The sequence below is a fragment of the Pinus tabuliformis genome, chromosome X, assembly GCF_031772625.1.
Source record: "Pinus tabuliformis cultivar Carrire ecotype Pingquan chromosome X, CPIR1, whole genome shotgun sequence".
Taxonomy (NCBI): Eukaryota; Viridiplantae; Streptophyta; class Pinopsida; order Pinales; family Pinaceae; genus Pinus; species Pinus tabuliformis.
Window position 1 is genome coordinate 1,342,063,006 of NC_142308.1, and position 16,853 is coordinate 1,342,079,858.

The 16,853-nt window shown below is 33.9% G+C and overlaps 1 protein-coding gene and 1 pseudogene across 1 annotated transcript; both read right to left on the reverse strand.

Annotated features, from left to right (window-relative positions):
- Positions 1 to 9,774: 9,774 nt before the first annotated feature.
- LOC149145031 (cytochrome P450 704C1 pseudogene) lies at positions 9,775 to 12,567 on the reverse strand (annotated as a pseudogene).
- LOC149145032 (uncharacterized) lies at positions 12,277 to 13,199 on the reverse strand. Its single transcript, XM_089452893.1, has 2 exons — positions 12,888 to 13,199; positions 12,277 to 12,804 (listed from the first exon to the last, which is right to left on the reverse strand). The coding sequence occupies exons 1-2, from the start codon at positions 13,064 to 13,066 to the stop codon at positions 12,612 to 12,614; spliced, it is 372 nt and encodes a 123-aa protein (XP_089309019.1). The 5' UTR covers positions 13,067 to 13,199; the 3' UTR covers positions 12,277 to 12,611.
- Positions 13,200 to 16,853: the final 3,654 nt, after the last annotated feature.

Sequence of the window (16,853 nt, forward strand, 5' to 3'; positions counted from 1 at the left end):
CATTTTTTTCTCCTATCATGATTTCTTGAGATTTCGACATAGCATTTTCATCTTTAATATGCCTATTAAGAACTTGCAATTCCTTTATCTTCCACTTAAGCTCTTGAATTTTTTGTTTTTCCCTCTTTAATAAAGAAAATGATGCTTCAAAACATACCTTAGGTTGGCATTGTCCTTCATCAATTTTCCGTGTGGGCATAATGTGTTATTTCGAAATATGACTATCTTCAGCCTATGCAAGTTAGGGATTTTGTGACCGAAGGTTTCTTATGCATGGTTTCTTTGGAAAATATGAGAAAGGAACTTCTGACTGTGAAGATTGTATATTTTGTGGTTTTAGTACAACATCATCTTATTCCAATCCCAAAATCCTCCTTTTACTACAAGTGGTATAACCTGTCAATACTGGTTCAGTTGCAGATTTCAAAATCTTCCTTTTTCTGGTAGAACTCCCAATTCCTTCTTGAACTTGGTCTCGCTAGGTGTTTTACACAAACCCTTTTATTTGAACATGAGGGTTTGTAGGACAATGGGCTGGAATGCCTTTGGCTTGTAGGAATTCGTCCCAAGAGACAAAGTATTTATGTAGCTTAGTAGAAATTAGTGATTTAATAATCCCATGATGGAAAAGACTATTAATAGCAGTGTTCTGATGCTTTTGCGCTACCGTGGAAATTTTAGAAAAAAAATTCCACAAGTAATAAGGCATAAGGCAAACTGAGAGGAGCTTTTCCTATTAAATTCCACAATGATGTAATATGATATAGGGAAACAAAGCTATAATGGCCTTCGCAAGTGAAATACCTCTGCAAAAGATAGCCCATCTACCCATGGTTCCTTTCATGAAATTCATAAAGCACTTGTAGCCCAATTTGGTTCTAGAACACCCCTTCCCATCAATTCCTTCCACATGTCCGCAATCTAAAGTTTTTGATGCTTAAACCATTGTACTCCTATTCTCTATAATCTTGTAGTTAAGGAAATTGTTGCTTTAGAAACATGGAGCAATAAACCATACAATGATGCACTTGCACCATCATAGGTCATATAAAAGGATAATGTGGCTTCATCATCATACTCGTTAACCTTATCAATGAAATCTAGTAACCCAACTCTGTGAAACACTTCCCGACACTTGGGGAATTCATCAAAAAACAGTAGAGATTCAGGTTCTTGTCATCTTATTGTATCCATTGGTTGATTCATCCCGAAGCTGAGATATTACAATATTAATTGACTCAAATTATCAAAAGTTACAGGTTTTGAACTAAGGTATGTGTGGACAATACGAGGGCAAGGAAAATTAAGGAAAACAAATTTAGAGTGAAACACAATATCATATCTTAAATTGTTATCATGAGGGAAAATAATGAATGTTTGATGTGACATAGATAGGATCAGGTTTATTACTCAAATATCACATAATGAATTATATAAATCAAAGATAAATTATGTGGTATATCTATATCATGACAAGTTATGATCAAGCCGTATAATAGTTTCATAAAAGGATTAGGTGTGTTAATGGCATGAAATCTTTCGCAGTTTGTTTATTTAATTAAGAAATAAAACCATACTTGTCTCTTTTGCCTTGTCTGAAATTTTTTATATATTTGTTCATTGAACTTTGACTTCTAATGATATTCCTGGAACTAATTTTGGATGCTCTTCTTAAAAATTTGTTGGAACTACTGGACCTAAGTAAAATTCTATTGCTAAAATTTGTATTCATATCTGAAATTTCTTGTACTATTTATTTTGTAAGTATTTTTGCAGTGCTAATTTATTGCAAGGTCTTTATTTTTATTATTCCCTCTGCAATCCTACCGATCTGAATAAATTATGTTGATGTCGAACATAAGCAAGAATCATTGGATTACCAGCCATTGAGGAGGGTTGTTAACTAATGTGAGATACCACATCTTTGATATCGATGGGAATCAAGGCACTAGGTACATTCTATAAATCATGAATGGATTCTTTGAAATCGAATGAATTAAAGAATTCACCTACCAAGAGGTATTACTGTATTTCCTTAGCAAATGACAAGGATTCTGACAATCGAGGCATGTAGGGTTTAGGGTAACATAGAAATGTCTCAAGATTTAGACCTAGAAGATTTTTTGAAGTGGATGAGCTTAAACTTAATAGAGGAGAGCACATAGCCATATTATTTTGCAAAAGATAGAACATACTTTATTGGGAATCCAACCAACTGGTTTCCTGGTTTTCTAACTGGATCCTTGCTAAGTTGCGTCCAGGGAAAATTTTAAGAACCCCCCCTAAATTTATAAATATAATAAATGGGCGAATCTCCATGGTATATAGGAAAAATGGAAGGCGATTTTATCAATAATATAATATGTATATATAATTTTTTGGCGAAGGCATGGCGAATATTTTACTCAATTATAAAATCTTGTAAGATCTTGGCGAGTCTTTCACTAAATAATAAAACTTTGTAAAGTCCTAGTGAATCTTAGCATAGGCTACATGCTGGTTTAATTCCCCCATTTAAATAGGCTACATTCCAAGTGAATACCATGGGTCAATACCATGTGCCATTTTGGTAAATACCATGGGTCAATACCATGTGCCATTTTTATTTTTATTAATTCTAATATTAGGGTTAATAATGGTTTTTTGCATGGTATTAATAACAATCTAGTCCATGGTATTTGTCCCATAGTATTTTCCCCATAGGTTTCACCTAAATATAACCCATTTTTTGAGTGTTCGTAAATATAAGGTGACTTATGGAGTAAATATAAAAAAATGTTTTATTTGTTTACCATACCTCTCGTTTATTTATATTTTTATTAATTTACCATACCTCTTTTACAAATATGGTATTTGGCCCATAGGATTCACTTAAATAAAACCTCTTTCTTGAGCCTTCATAAATAGAACGAGGGTTATGGACTAAATATAAAAAGAGGTTTTATTTATTTACGATACGTTTAGTTTATTTATATTTTTATTTATTTACCATACATTTTGAGTAAGTATAAAAAGACGTTTTATTTATTTACCATACCTCCACTTTACTTATATTTTTATTTGTTTACACCCTTACATGTATATAAGGTGACTTATGGAGTAAATATAAAAAATGTTTTATTTATTTACCATACCTCTCATTTATTTATATTTTTATTAATTTACCATACCTCTTTTCTAAATATGGTATTTGGCCCATAGGATTCACTTAAATAAAACCTATTCTTGAAAATGGGCGAATGGATTCACTTAAATAAAACCTATTCTTGAAAATGGGCGAATGGAAGGTTGTAAGTCCTAATTTCAAGGGCTAAATTTACCTTTTTTACCCTCTCCCTTAAAATAAGGTGGGCTATTTGAGGTGATTTGTAAAAATGTACTATGATACAAAATATTCGCCCACTAAAAATTTAAAACCCCTTAATTTCGCCAAAGGGCGAACATTCGCCCCTAAAATTATCCTTGGTTGCGTGAGACAAGCTAGTTTTCACAACTTAACTAATTTTTATCTTTACTTTTATTCATTTATTTTCATATAATAACCTACTCTACTTGAAAAAGGAAGATATATTCAAGTATATGCATACTTCCAATGTAACCATCTAGGAATCAAGATCTCTAGTGTTCTCATATCCAAATTTGTTAATAATTCCTTCATAACTACCGAGATATAAGAAACCAGTTTCTCACATGATTTGGATGCCCAGAGTTGTTGAAGAATGAAATGTTGGACCTCGATGACTATATTAAATTAGGATTCAGTATAATCTTGATTTCCTCTACTTCCTAGTTTAATATATTCCTTTATCATGCCAAGTAAATCTTCTAAAATATGCTCTTTATTCATAGAATCTGGTATTAGCCAAGCAATAAACTCTTCAATTTTAGGTTCCAACATTTTCTCTTCATAAGCTAGTGTTTGTGATTCTTGAGTCTCTTCTACAAATTTAAGAGGATCACTTAAAAGGCCTCATAGGCCCTATTTTTTAGTGTGTTCATGGAGTCTTTGTACTTCTTACAAGGCATGTTTCTCTCTAATTCTGAATCTAATCTTCGAAAAAGGATTGAAGAAATTCCTTGTAGTGATGAGCCCTTCTTTGCTCAACAAGTTCTTCAACATCAGTAAGTTATTTTTTTGGTTTACAGTTCCTGATCATATATCGATTAGTTTGTTTTGGAGGATTCTTACAATAGCCAAAATTTATAAATTAAAATGAATTAAAGCATACATACTCAAAATCCATGGGATGAATAGGCATGCATTGAGGTCCCAAAATATAAATAGTTAACCCATAGTCTTCTACCCAACCATGCCCAATAAATTTACAGGTATTCATACTAAAATCAAACACTTTAAAAATGAAAATGATGGGAATTGAAAAAAATGCTTAAGTAGGTCTAGTTTGATGGATTGTCAATGCACTAGGGCATTTTCCACTGTGAGAGAAAACAGACAATCTAGTAGTCCTTTATCCAATACAATAAACTCAAACTAACACTAATTGAGAAGTCAAGAATACACTAGGGCCTTTTCCACTTGTGATAAAGTGGACGGAAACTATTCATGGTCTTGTACTTAACTTATCAATCAATTTATTTTGAATCCATCAGCTAATTTAAATTAATGTACATCACACTTGAAAGAAAGAAAAAATATTTGCTTGGAAAAGAACAATCAAGGGTTTGTAGGAACTCACAAAAATGGTCACACAAATTCTTACCTCTTGTCTTACATTTCCTCCTCGACCAACCTATATAATTTAAACATAACGTACCTACTTATACTTCAATCCCTTTAGCACCTCCTCAAAAACGATCCCAAAAACGTTGAGAAAATTATATGCTATATTTTATGTTACATTATAATGTCAACCCAGGGCTCGTAAGATTATGAGGTGCAAGTGTAGTATGTAAACTATCATATCCTAATTGCAAAACTCTAAAACTATCTATGAAACTAATTAACATTTCTTAAGTTATTTAGTGAGATTTATTAGGGCTTGGTATAAGTACAAGTGAAAACATTGTATATGTTGCAAAGTTACTATGTTTCCCACATCAACTTGAAAAGGTGTCTTTGAAAAAGTTTACCAATATATAACAACTTATGGAAATAAACACACATATATTGGAAATGAAATGGCATATATTAAAGTTGCAACTAATGTAATTAGCTAAAATAAATAAAAAGGAAAACATGGTGTATGTCAAAACATGAATATCTTTAGAGTTGTCTTTTATGGAATCATCACATTAATATAATCTGGGGTCACATGGAAATATTACCAAATCCAACATACATTATGGAGAAACTCAAAGTTTAAATGAATTTATAAATAATATGCTAAACATCAAATCTATATAAAAGATAAAAACAGGATTTATCTTAAACACAAAAAATTTCTACACCACAATATCATAATGGGAGTTTTGCATTAATATCTAAAAAAATGTCAAAGGTTCCATAATTTTCAATGAATCCTTCAGTGTGTTCACCTTCTTTTATGTATACAATTGATCTCCTAATAATAGTAGATGAGTTCTATTACGTTATCGAAGATGATGGATCGAATCAATTCATTACAGAGTTGTTTCAAATAAGGAACCATAATATGGATTTTCCCAAAATATTAATAGATTCTATGGAGAAAAATCTAGACACAATAAAGGTTGTGATCTCCCTTCCTTTTTAATGCTAAAAAAGTGTTGCTTATTATCTAGGTTCATCCAACGGAGTATTCAACAGGCTGGTTGTTTCCTAGAATCCACACAAAGCACTAATTCATGTTTTTGTTTGATTATTCCTTCAAACACAGAGTAACTACAAGAATTACAAGTTATTGTAGTAATTACAAGGTTCGTGCTTCATAATGATTTAAATATCATTTAAATAAAATATTGAAGGAAAAACATGCCAAGTAACTTTTAATACCTTGTGGATTCCTAATATGACAATACATTGAGCAAAGTGAATGATATGAATGTAAGAAGATAGGAACAATAAGGGGAAAAGAGTGCAACAATTGACAAAATACAGTTAAAAAATGCAACCCAACACACATCTCACATTTGATGCAAGTGTTGGAGACATTAAATAAGTACCAATTGCTAGCAAATCTCAAGAGGTGTGAGTTTGCACAATAGCCTTTAGTGTATCTATAGTATGTGATAGGTGAAGGAGAGCTTAAAATAGATTCTGCCAAAATGCAAAACACCATGGAATGATCGATGCCTACTAATGTTTCTGAGGTTAGGAGTTTCATCGAGGTGGCACGGTACCTAAGGAAATTGATAGCCTCGTTTTTAGCAATAGCAACAACATTCCATGTCATAACAACAAGTGGAAAGAGATTCAAGTGGGAAAAGGGTCAACAAAGTTCTTTTGAGGAGTTAAATAAGAAGATTAGTCAAACACCAATTCTAGCATTACCAAACTTGCAACATCCCTTTGAAGTGGAGACAAATGCAAGTGGTTATGTTATGGGAGCGATATTCATGCAAGGAGGAAGGAATGTATGCTACCATTTTGGAGTTATTTATGGGTCATTTATTAACTACCCTACCTATGACAAGGAACTTTATGCCTTGGTGAAAGTTATGAGGAAGTGGAAGCACTATCTAATGGGAAAGGAGACAGTTTCCCACATAGATGATCGGCCACTACACTACCTGCAAACCCACAATAAACTATACATTACAAATGGATGGGGTTTCTACATAAGTTTGATTTAGTGATCAAATATAAGAAGGGAAACACAAACAATTTAGTTTACATGCTATGCTATCAAAGCCACTCACATCAAAATTCAAAACTTTGGGAACTCTAATGCACATGGACCAATTCACCCATGATACATAAAAAGAGACATATTCAGATGATGGGTGCTTAATGAGGTGTTTCAGTAGTTGCAGAGCCAGAGTCATGTGCATGATTGTGACATCACTACTGACTACCATCTTTAGGATAGGTGACTTTATAAGGTGGATAAGTTATGTGTTCTTAAAGGTGAGTGATTATAGTTGATTAGATAGGATCACACCTCCACTATTGCAACGTACTATGGTGTAGGGAAAACAATGGCCAACTTGCATAAGTATGTGTATCGGCCCAAGATTTAAGAACATGTAGCCAGTTTCATAAGAGGATGCATGTTTTGTTATGCCAACAAGCCTAGTAATAGGAAACAAGGTCTAGGTCATCCTGTAACTATACCCAATTTTCATTGGGCAAGTATTTCCATGGACTTTGTGGGAGCTTTACCAACAACCAAGAAGGAATCTGACTACTTGTTCATGGTAGTTGACAATTTCAACAAGTTGCGTATTTTGATGCCTTATAAAAACACCATCATTGGGCAAGAAGTAGCAAGCTTGTTCTTTGGATAAGTTTGGATGCACTTTAGGATACTAAGGAGATTGTTTCATACAAGTACATGAGATTTTGAACTACATTATGGGAGATGATGGACACAAATTTGAAGAGGCCTATAACATTTCATCCTCAGAAAAATGAGTAGACATAAGTAGTCAACGGGATTTTGGTGTAGCTTTTGAGGGGTTACAATCAGAAGCATCCAAAGACATAGGATGAAAATATGGTATATACACAATACCCTTGTAGCAGTCCAGTCCACACTTCTATTAGTAAGTCCCCATTTGAAACTTGTTTTAGAAATTTATCACTTGCACCTTTGGATATTGCAAACGGGAAATAAGGAAGAGTAAGGGAGCATCTTGCAATGGATGCCTTAAAGGCATAAATATTTGTTGAGAAGATTAGGTAGACCCATCCACAAGTATAATAAATATTGGAAACATCATGGGAAAAATATAAGACCATGCATGATAAGCACATAAAAGAGAAGTTGTTTAAGGTGGGAGAGCGAGTATGGTTACATTTGAATAAGGAAACGTTATATTGTCATGGTAAGGAAATCAAGGATCTATAATGTGGCCCTTTGAGATATTGAAAAAGGTGGGAGATAATGGCTACAAACTCAATCTATCCCCATACATGCACATTTACTCAGTTTTGAATGTAGAGAATATCAAACTCTATGAGTATTTTGTGTTGGATTAGGAAGATGAACAAATCCTACATTCAGTAGAGGATTTGACACCAGATGCTCATGCAGAGTTGATAGAAGATATAATTTTGCAAAGGAGGTTCAAAACTACAAGATAGGGGCTGCATGACCTTTAGTAGATTAGGTTGAAAATATAACTTTTGGGAAAAGCTAAATAGTACACCCGAGATAAGGTGGATGAAAAAATTATTCACCTCATTCAACTTAAGCTTTTGGGGACCAAAACCTCCCATAACAGGGAGGTGTGATCTCAATTGAATCATTATATTGTTTGCAATCCATCTCAATGTTTTCAAAGTGGAAGAAGTGGGGGAATCAACTAACATGGCCATTTTTACTGACAGGACCCAATTTGTTAAATTGCGGCCTAAAACCTTTCAAGAGCATTTTTGAGGCATCAAATCGCATTTTTGGGTGATAAAAATTTGTTGCTTTAGTGTAACACCTTTTGCCCCTATTCTACACACAAAGAATTTTCCGATAACGCAAGAATCACCTGAATCGGAGTCTATATGAAAACGTTATGCCACTCAGAAGTTGACCTTCCTAATTTGGCCACCATAATTGAGAGAGGATGTAATGTCATATCTCATTACAAAAAGAAAGGGGACTAGCCACATGATTAAGATGAAGAAGATTCTAGAAAAGTCCATATTATAAATCTAGCTAAGAGTTGGAGTCAAACCTAGCCACTAGTAGGTTATTGGGCTATGTTATAATCGAGTGACTAGGAGGAAAAGGGTACCATTCATTTTGAGTGCATTTGTTCCATAGATGAGAAAAGTAGCCATAAAGGATAGTGAGAGAACATAGAGAGAATTTGTGCAATTTAGTAGCCCATGAGCCACATACCTTAGTTTGCTATACTCATAGTCATTTTCCATTCAGACAAAAAAACAAATTGATCTCACCCTGCAACTAGGTTTTCTCCCGAAAAGGCTTCCCGGGATAATATTTTGTGTCAAATGTGGTTTGTGAGATTTTATTTCATTGTTATCTATTTTTTGCATAAATATCAATTTACATGCACATACAATAAACAATAATCTACAAATCCATAAATCTAAAGAGAAATAAACCCTAATAGTGTCGATTTCAAACTTTTAAGTATAATTTTATCAAATTTGTTGTAACAGACTGTCCAATGAAATATCCACAACAATTTACAAATCATTACTTAAATATTAAAATTATCTCTACAATCACTCTCATATTATTTAAATACTAAAATTTTATTTGCCCATTACTTAAATATAAATATTAAAATTTTGTTAAACTACCATACTTGAATTTTCTAACAAATGGTTTATTATGTCAACGTTAAAAACAAAAACCATAAATTACATTTACTTTAGATTAATGATCATATTTCTTCACAATTATGGAGAAGTCTCTATCAAGATTACAATAGAAACAAAGATCACAAGATTACAATAGAAAGCAGGACATTTGACACAAGCCATTTGATAAAATTGCATTGACTTACATGAATAAAACTAATTTGACATAACGAATGAAATGCGTGAGTGCATAGAATAGAAGCATTACAATAATGGCAAACCACTACAAGAGTTAACAAGGGAAGCTGCATCGCAGCAAGTCCCTGCCAAGTTACTTTTACAAGTTAAAATTATAAGAATATAAAGTTATCATAGCTAAAGTTTTATAATATGAGTGTGCCAGTGCATTAAAGAGTTGCCGCAAGAAAAATACACGAGTGTCTTACCATAGGAACAACTGGAAATAATCCTAGGGTCTCCGATAAAGTATCTTGAAGATAGTGCATATTATTCAATACTGTGTTGGGCAGACTCTGAGAAAACATAGTAATAGATTCTTTAATGGTCACACATTCATTCTCCTTGACCACGTCATGAATTTCTTGAAGAAGCTTTTTTTCAACATCAGGTTGCTTGCAAAGCAAATGAAAAAACCAACAAAGGGTTCCTGCAGTTGTGTCCCGGCCAGCTATCATGAAATTCGTAATAACATCTCGTAGATACTTGTCAGCGTATTTCTCCGGTTGCTCCTCAGTCAATTCAATAAAGCGAGACAGTAGATCTGGTTTCACCTGCAAAATATATTTGAAGGACAATTACAGAGAGACGAGGTCGTGAGCACCATCACTAACACTAGCAGACAGTAAAAATGTGAAAAGACAAGCTCCAAATTAAAGACCAAGGCCGTTATTGATATTCTCTCACATAATTATTCTGGACAGAAACTTCTTGTTTTCTGCTATGAATAGTACATTATAATTCTTTTAAGCATCAGTAACCCAAAGGAGGTATGTCAAGCCACTGTGTCAAATTCAACTCAACACAGAAAACTGAAAACTGAAAACAAATGCAATTTGATATGACAAATCCAACACCAGATAACAGATGAAGTTTCTAAGACAGTGAGTTACTGAGATTGTAACTCGAGTAATAGAGAGACCTCGCTATGCAAACGAAGACAGAGCTTTACATGAAATATGCAAAACAACCGCATGGAATTATGGACCACACAGTCTAATAGCAATAATAGTTACAGTCATTGAAATGTCTGCTCGGGACGTGGCATTCAGAGTAATAGAGAGACCTCGCTATGCAAACGAAGACAGAGCTTTACATGAAATATGCAAAACAACCGCATGGAATTATGGACATACACCCATACATAATTGTATTCATATTACATGTTTAAATTATATACAATAATTATGAAAAAATGGTAGGTTTAGGAACCCTAGTCATACGAAATTAATACAATATATATAAACATAAAGGATTCCAAAACAAGTTTCTTATTGATACTGTGGATTTAAGTGAAAAAATTGTTAAGAAACAAAGTATCGAGATAAGTACAACATACTAGAGGTTGAGCATGCTGAAAACGTATACAATAAGCTGAGAAGAAGCCCTCAACTTAATCAAACTAAGGCCAACGAGGTAATAGAGGGAAGACCATACCCTCCTCGTTTTGTGGCTCGCATGTGCATTAAAAATAAGCTAAGAGGGAAGACCATACGTCATTTTTTTTTAAACCTATGATACCAAAGCGTTACTGGCATCGAGGCAAGCGCGCGTCAAGATTCGACTGCTCCAACACACACATATTGCCTTTCGCATGCATTTCACCTGTCAGTAGCAGTGCATGCATTTACCACTAGGCCAGAGTAACGGCAATTACGTGTTATAGCTCAGTTCAGTGAGTCCTTCCATTTCGTCCTTGGTGCTGAGCTACTTTTGGGTCAGGTGCATGGGCTGTTCTTTTCCAAAATATTGCAGATGTTTTACTGTATAATTACATATGTTATTGGTTTTTAGCTTGTGTATTAGCTTGTGTATTTGAGTGACTGAAAATATTACTCGCAGGTCCTTGGGACTCCCACTCGCGAGGAGATTAAATGCATGAATGCTAATTATCCAGAGTTGAAGTTTCCACAAATACAGGCCCACCCTTGGCAGAAGGTTGCTATTGGCAACTGTTATATCTCCAATTTACTCCTTTCGCATCACTGTAGAAAGTGACGTGTTTGTTTTCTCAGCTTTTCCACAGGCGAGCACCTGCAGAGGCGATAGATCTTCTCTGAAGAATTCTCCAGTACTCACCGAGTCTTCGCTGCACTGCTGTAAGTTAGATACATTTGTACATAGCTTGGTCTAGAGCTAAATTGCTAATTGATACTTGCATTCATATTTCTTTTCTATTCTATAAGTTACAAAGCAACACAGTTCGGAAAATATATCAGAACTCAATAGGTCTTGATCTTATCTTTAGCTCCGTAGGTGAAAAGATCAATTAAAAAAAAATTAAAATACAAATTATTTATTGCTAAAAATTTCGATCTAAAATGTTAATTATTAAGCCCGAGATTCCTATCAGAGAAAACTGCTAGCTGATCTGCGAGGCAGAGTGCTAGTGTGAAACAGGATTATGCGCAAGTACAAAGACCCTCGTCAGATTTGTGTGCAGAATATGTGCAGTTTCCAATACAATAAAGAATGCCTTTTATCTCACAGTAAACAAAGAATTAAGAGATGGACAGACTTCTATGTGTTCGAGATTCACTCGGCTAAAGGGATACAAGCCATTATTACAATAAACTAGAGTTCTGATGCGATAATAAACTAGAGTTCTGATGCGATAATGCCTTGTATGTTGGCCTGAGATTAATAAAAAACAGAAGTCGTCATAGCACTAACCATTTGTTAATTGTAGAAACTTCTTGTAATACAAAAGATATAGAGAATATGATATTCTGAATAATTGAATTTAATAGTTGAATCTATTAAGTGATTATTAAGTTATTGAGTGAAAATCAGACTTACTGGGTAAATACTGTTGTGGGTGAAGCGATTATTGTAAATAGAGTACAGAATGGAGGATAATTCAACGGTAAGTTTTATACCTTGTCTTCTGTGGTACTGGTGCAGGTGCAGATGAAAGGAGCTGAACCAGCGCTCTCTCCATTTCTGCTCACCAAGAACGACATGAGAGCCGCAACAGCCCTGTTTGCAACCAAGACATTCAAAGTTGCTAGTTAATGAATTTGGGAAAACTAAATAAAATGTCGATCTGCATTACCTTGCATAGTGCCAAAGATGGAGAAATAGTCACCGTAGAAGGAGCGTTGTCTTCTGTGGTGCTGGTGCAAGTGCAGATGAAAGGAGCTGAACCAGCGCTCTCTCCATTTCTGCTCACCAAGAACGACATGAGAGCCGCAACAGCCCTGTAATGAATTTGGGAAAAATGGTTAAACTTACGAATATTAATTAACAGTCAATACTGAAAGCGTTTTAAGGGAGAGTCCACCTGCTCTGAGGGACTCCATGGAGGCTCTGTGTACACATGCAGCCATGTCGAATGGTAGCGGTGAAATCCAGTCGCGATAGCTTAGAGGTTGCAGGAATAAGCTTTGGATTCAAGCTGTGGACGATGAACCAAATGTAAAGCACGAGTAAGAGGCAAGAAAGACAGCATCTGTTCTGCATGCAGAGTGACACGTTCAGCCTCCTCAGATAGCTCAAATGCAGCTCAAATGCAATAAGAACATGAAATGCCTCAGATTTAATGCCAGCATTAGTTCAAACCCGTTAACGGTTAGCCAGAATGCAGGAGGCTTAAATTGGTTTTTAAGCTATGGTCGGGCCTCTTCCGCCTCGTGAAGAGGCCAAATAAGATGGCGAAGGATGGCGAAAGAGTGAGTGCTTTAGAAACTTAGGATATCCGCGCTCTAACCACCGTATAACAGAGAAGCAAAGGGGTCAACTAATGCTAAGTCGGGGTCCCTGCGATTACTATAGTCCCTGCCGGATGCCAGATGGCAGGGACTAATAAAATGTATAAAAGACTTTGATGAATAAAGGTGGAGTGATATAACGAATAAAATGTGTCAATAGAATAGAAGAATACAATAAATATACCATCAAAGTAATATAAAACAACTACAAGATGAATAAAATGTTAAAAAATATACACAAACTTTCACAACAATATATAACACTATTATATTTATGAACTGACTATATCAAACAAAATAAGTAACACACAATCCACAAAATAATATGATAATTAACAGGGAAATTACACTTTATAAAAACAATTTATCTCCTCATTTTAGAAATATGCGGAACTTGTGATTACTTAAAAATACAATCCTGAATCCTCAATTCAGTTTCAAAGTTTTATTTAAATCTAACTTCGTGGTATGAAAAACAAAGAAGCATGAAACGGAGAAATAATTATTCAATTTATAGGTATAATTATTTATTATACCTATTATATGTCGTATTTCCTCTAAATTAGAGGCACAGCATGTCTTTTTCTAAGAGTATTTATAGATAAAGCCGTCTTCTCACTGATCTACTTAGGGTGGACTCGCAGGAAACATAACTCTGAACATATTTTTGTGTCAGAAAACTCCTCCAATTGAGTCCAAAATCCCTTCGCAAGGATGCGCTTGGTAACACATAATTGAAAGCATAAATATGAACCATTAAAGCATACTTGGTAAGTCTGATGTATCTTAGACTTAGAATTTCATATACACAAATTACAAAGGTTTTGTCTTTTCAGACTCAAACTCAAACATTTTTGGGTATTAAAATATTTTAAAATTTGATAAAAGAAAAAAATTAAATATTGGACTATTCAAAAATCATGAGAAATTAGTGAGTTATCATAGAAGTAGTCATACATGAATAACTTACTTAACACAGTTGAATTTCAAAAAATGATATCTAAAAAAATATTAAAAAAACATTTCATTTCCACATTAAATAATAAACTGGTTTTTTTTTACATATCAACATCGACAATATTGGACAATAATACAACTTCATTGTTGACATTTTGTTAATTAGATTATATATTTTTCATTGAAATTAAAACTAGCTCCATATGTTATCCCAAAATATTGAAAAGAAAAATCTAGAAATTAAAGAAAAATAAAATTTGGATTAGCATGTTGTTAAACTGGCGGATGCTAAGACTATTATGTGGAGACGAAAATATAATAGTATGTAAATCCTAAGCATTTATATTTCAAATGCTACATTGAGACGGTTATATGGAGATGAAAAGAAAACAGTTTGTATATGCGTGCACATGACATAGTAGGATTGACTTTAAATCGTAAGGATCCAAACAACTTTATGAAGTATGAAATAAACGCTAAAATGATGCCAACTATTGAGCAGATATTCCAAACATTTCTCTACATTTCGGAAGCATAAACGTCATGATCCATAACAGATGGATTTACTTCGTCAAACAGAAAATAATTAAGCGTGAAGTTTCTTGTAGTTGGATAACATAACCCCACAAAGTCATTAAGAAAATAGTAAATTAGAAATTTACTATGACTTGTCTAAACAGTAACAATTTTGCATTTATTTTCTTGTTGGTATTCAGCACTGTGATTCTTTTCAAGAAATCTGAAATGGGAGTGTTTGAATCATTTTTTAATGGTGAAAGTGGATACTGTTGAGAAAAACTAGGGCAAATATATTAGGATTCTTTTACTTGTTTTCTTGTATTACATTAAAATTTCTTGTGATATTAGTTTAGCTCATCATCATTATCATTATATGTTTATCATCATCAAGACAATGCCAATAAAGAAGATCACTATGTAGACAATAACACCAGAAATTTAGGCTCTTTGCGAGGGAAAAACTCCTCCATAGGGGAAAACCCAAAACTTCTCTTTCTAATAGAAGTCTCAAGGAAGACTTCCAGACCTTAACCGAAACATCTCACCAATTGAGAGCCAGCCACCCAATCAATACTTTCTTCTGCAACTCGAATTACTTCTCTTTCCTCGGCCAAAAGACAATATCCCTTTCCACATGTGTGATCTTGTTAGCACAAAGAAAATATGCCAAAGATAAACCAAAAGGTTCTTCTTTACTTCCTCATTGCCCTTCTCTTTCTCCTCACTTTGTTCTTGCTTCAGACTTCAAGATCTACAAACTTCCTAACTGCGTTTGGAGGTCGAAAGGCTCTTCTATATATAGCCTTTTGTGTGTTACAACTTCCTGCTTGTGGGGCTGACTTGGTGGGTTGGTCGACCCATCACTTGGTGGTTTTTTGTCCTTTTTACATTTAAAAATAATTTCTTTTACATTTATCTAAGAGCCCTCTAAGGGACTTTACATCATGACCTTGACCTTGTCAAAACCCTAGGGCACACAATGGGTGCAAAAAACTAATAAACTAATTAATGGGCAAGAAACCCATTCTTTAATAAATAATTTTTCTTCAGCAAATATAATGTTATTTTCTTTTTCTTTGAGAATTACATCAAGTCATGGTACATAAACAATAATTATGAAGACCAAAGCTAGTTACCATTTTTCAACCTTGTCGAAACCCTAGAGCACACAATGGGTGCAAAGAACTAATAAAGTAATTAATGGGCAAGAAACCCATTCTTTAATAAATAATTTTTCTTCAACAAATATAATGTTATTTTCTTTTTCTTTGAGAATTACATCAAGTCATGGTACATAAACAATTATGAAGACCGAAGCTAGTTACCATTTTTCAACACTTCCTCTTAATTAGGGAGGTATTCATAATTGACAACAACATGTACGTGTTAAAATTTGAAAGTTCTATGCATAAAGCTGAATTTATTTGTAGAAAATTGAATGTACTTTGCAAAACACCGAATGGAACTGAATATACTTTGCAAAAAATTAAATGTAATTTGCAGAAAACATAATGTATTTTGCAGAAAACAGAATGTATTTTGCAGAAGATCGAATGTTTTACGATGTTAAAATTACTTACAATGAAAATTTCTTCTTCACAATTTTTCAGAATAGCAATTGTAGATAGAACATAAACTCGAGGATCATATGAAGACAACCAAACAAAAATATGTGACACTGAGAGTTAGCTCCAATGACCAGAGAAAAACCCACATGGAGAAAACCCAAATGATTCTTTTTCTATTATATTTCTTCAATTGTTCAATAGAGTACAAAGAGAAAGAGAATGAGAATGAATAAAGTCGCCAATGTATGATCAACTTGCAGCTAAAGTGCTCTTGTTCTTTGTTAGAAGATCTCAACATTCTCTTGATTAGATCTTGTCATTCACACTTGCTCTAGCTTTTCCCTTACTCTTACTCTTCACTTGCTCTCACACTTCTCTTGCACACACTCAACTCTATCTCTCTCTCTTCAAAATGAACATGTCACTCTCAACTCTCACTCTCTCTTGCTTAAATAATTGAGAAAGGAGAGGAGTAACAAAATGAATTCATTTCTT

Coding starts and splice junctions, on each gene's coding strand:
- LOC149145032 (XM_089452893.1), bottom strand. CDS start 13,066: ATGCAGAACAGATGCTGTCTTTCTTGCCTCTTACTCGTGCTTTACATT. Junction 12,805..12,887: donor CATGGAGTCCCTCAGAGCAG/GTGGACTCTCCC, acceptor AATTCATTACAG/GGCTGTTGCGGCTCTCATGT.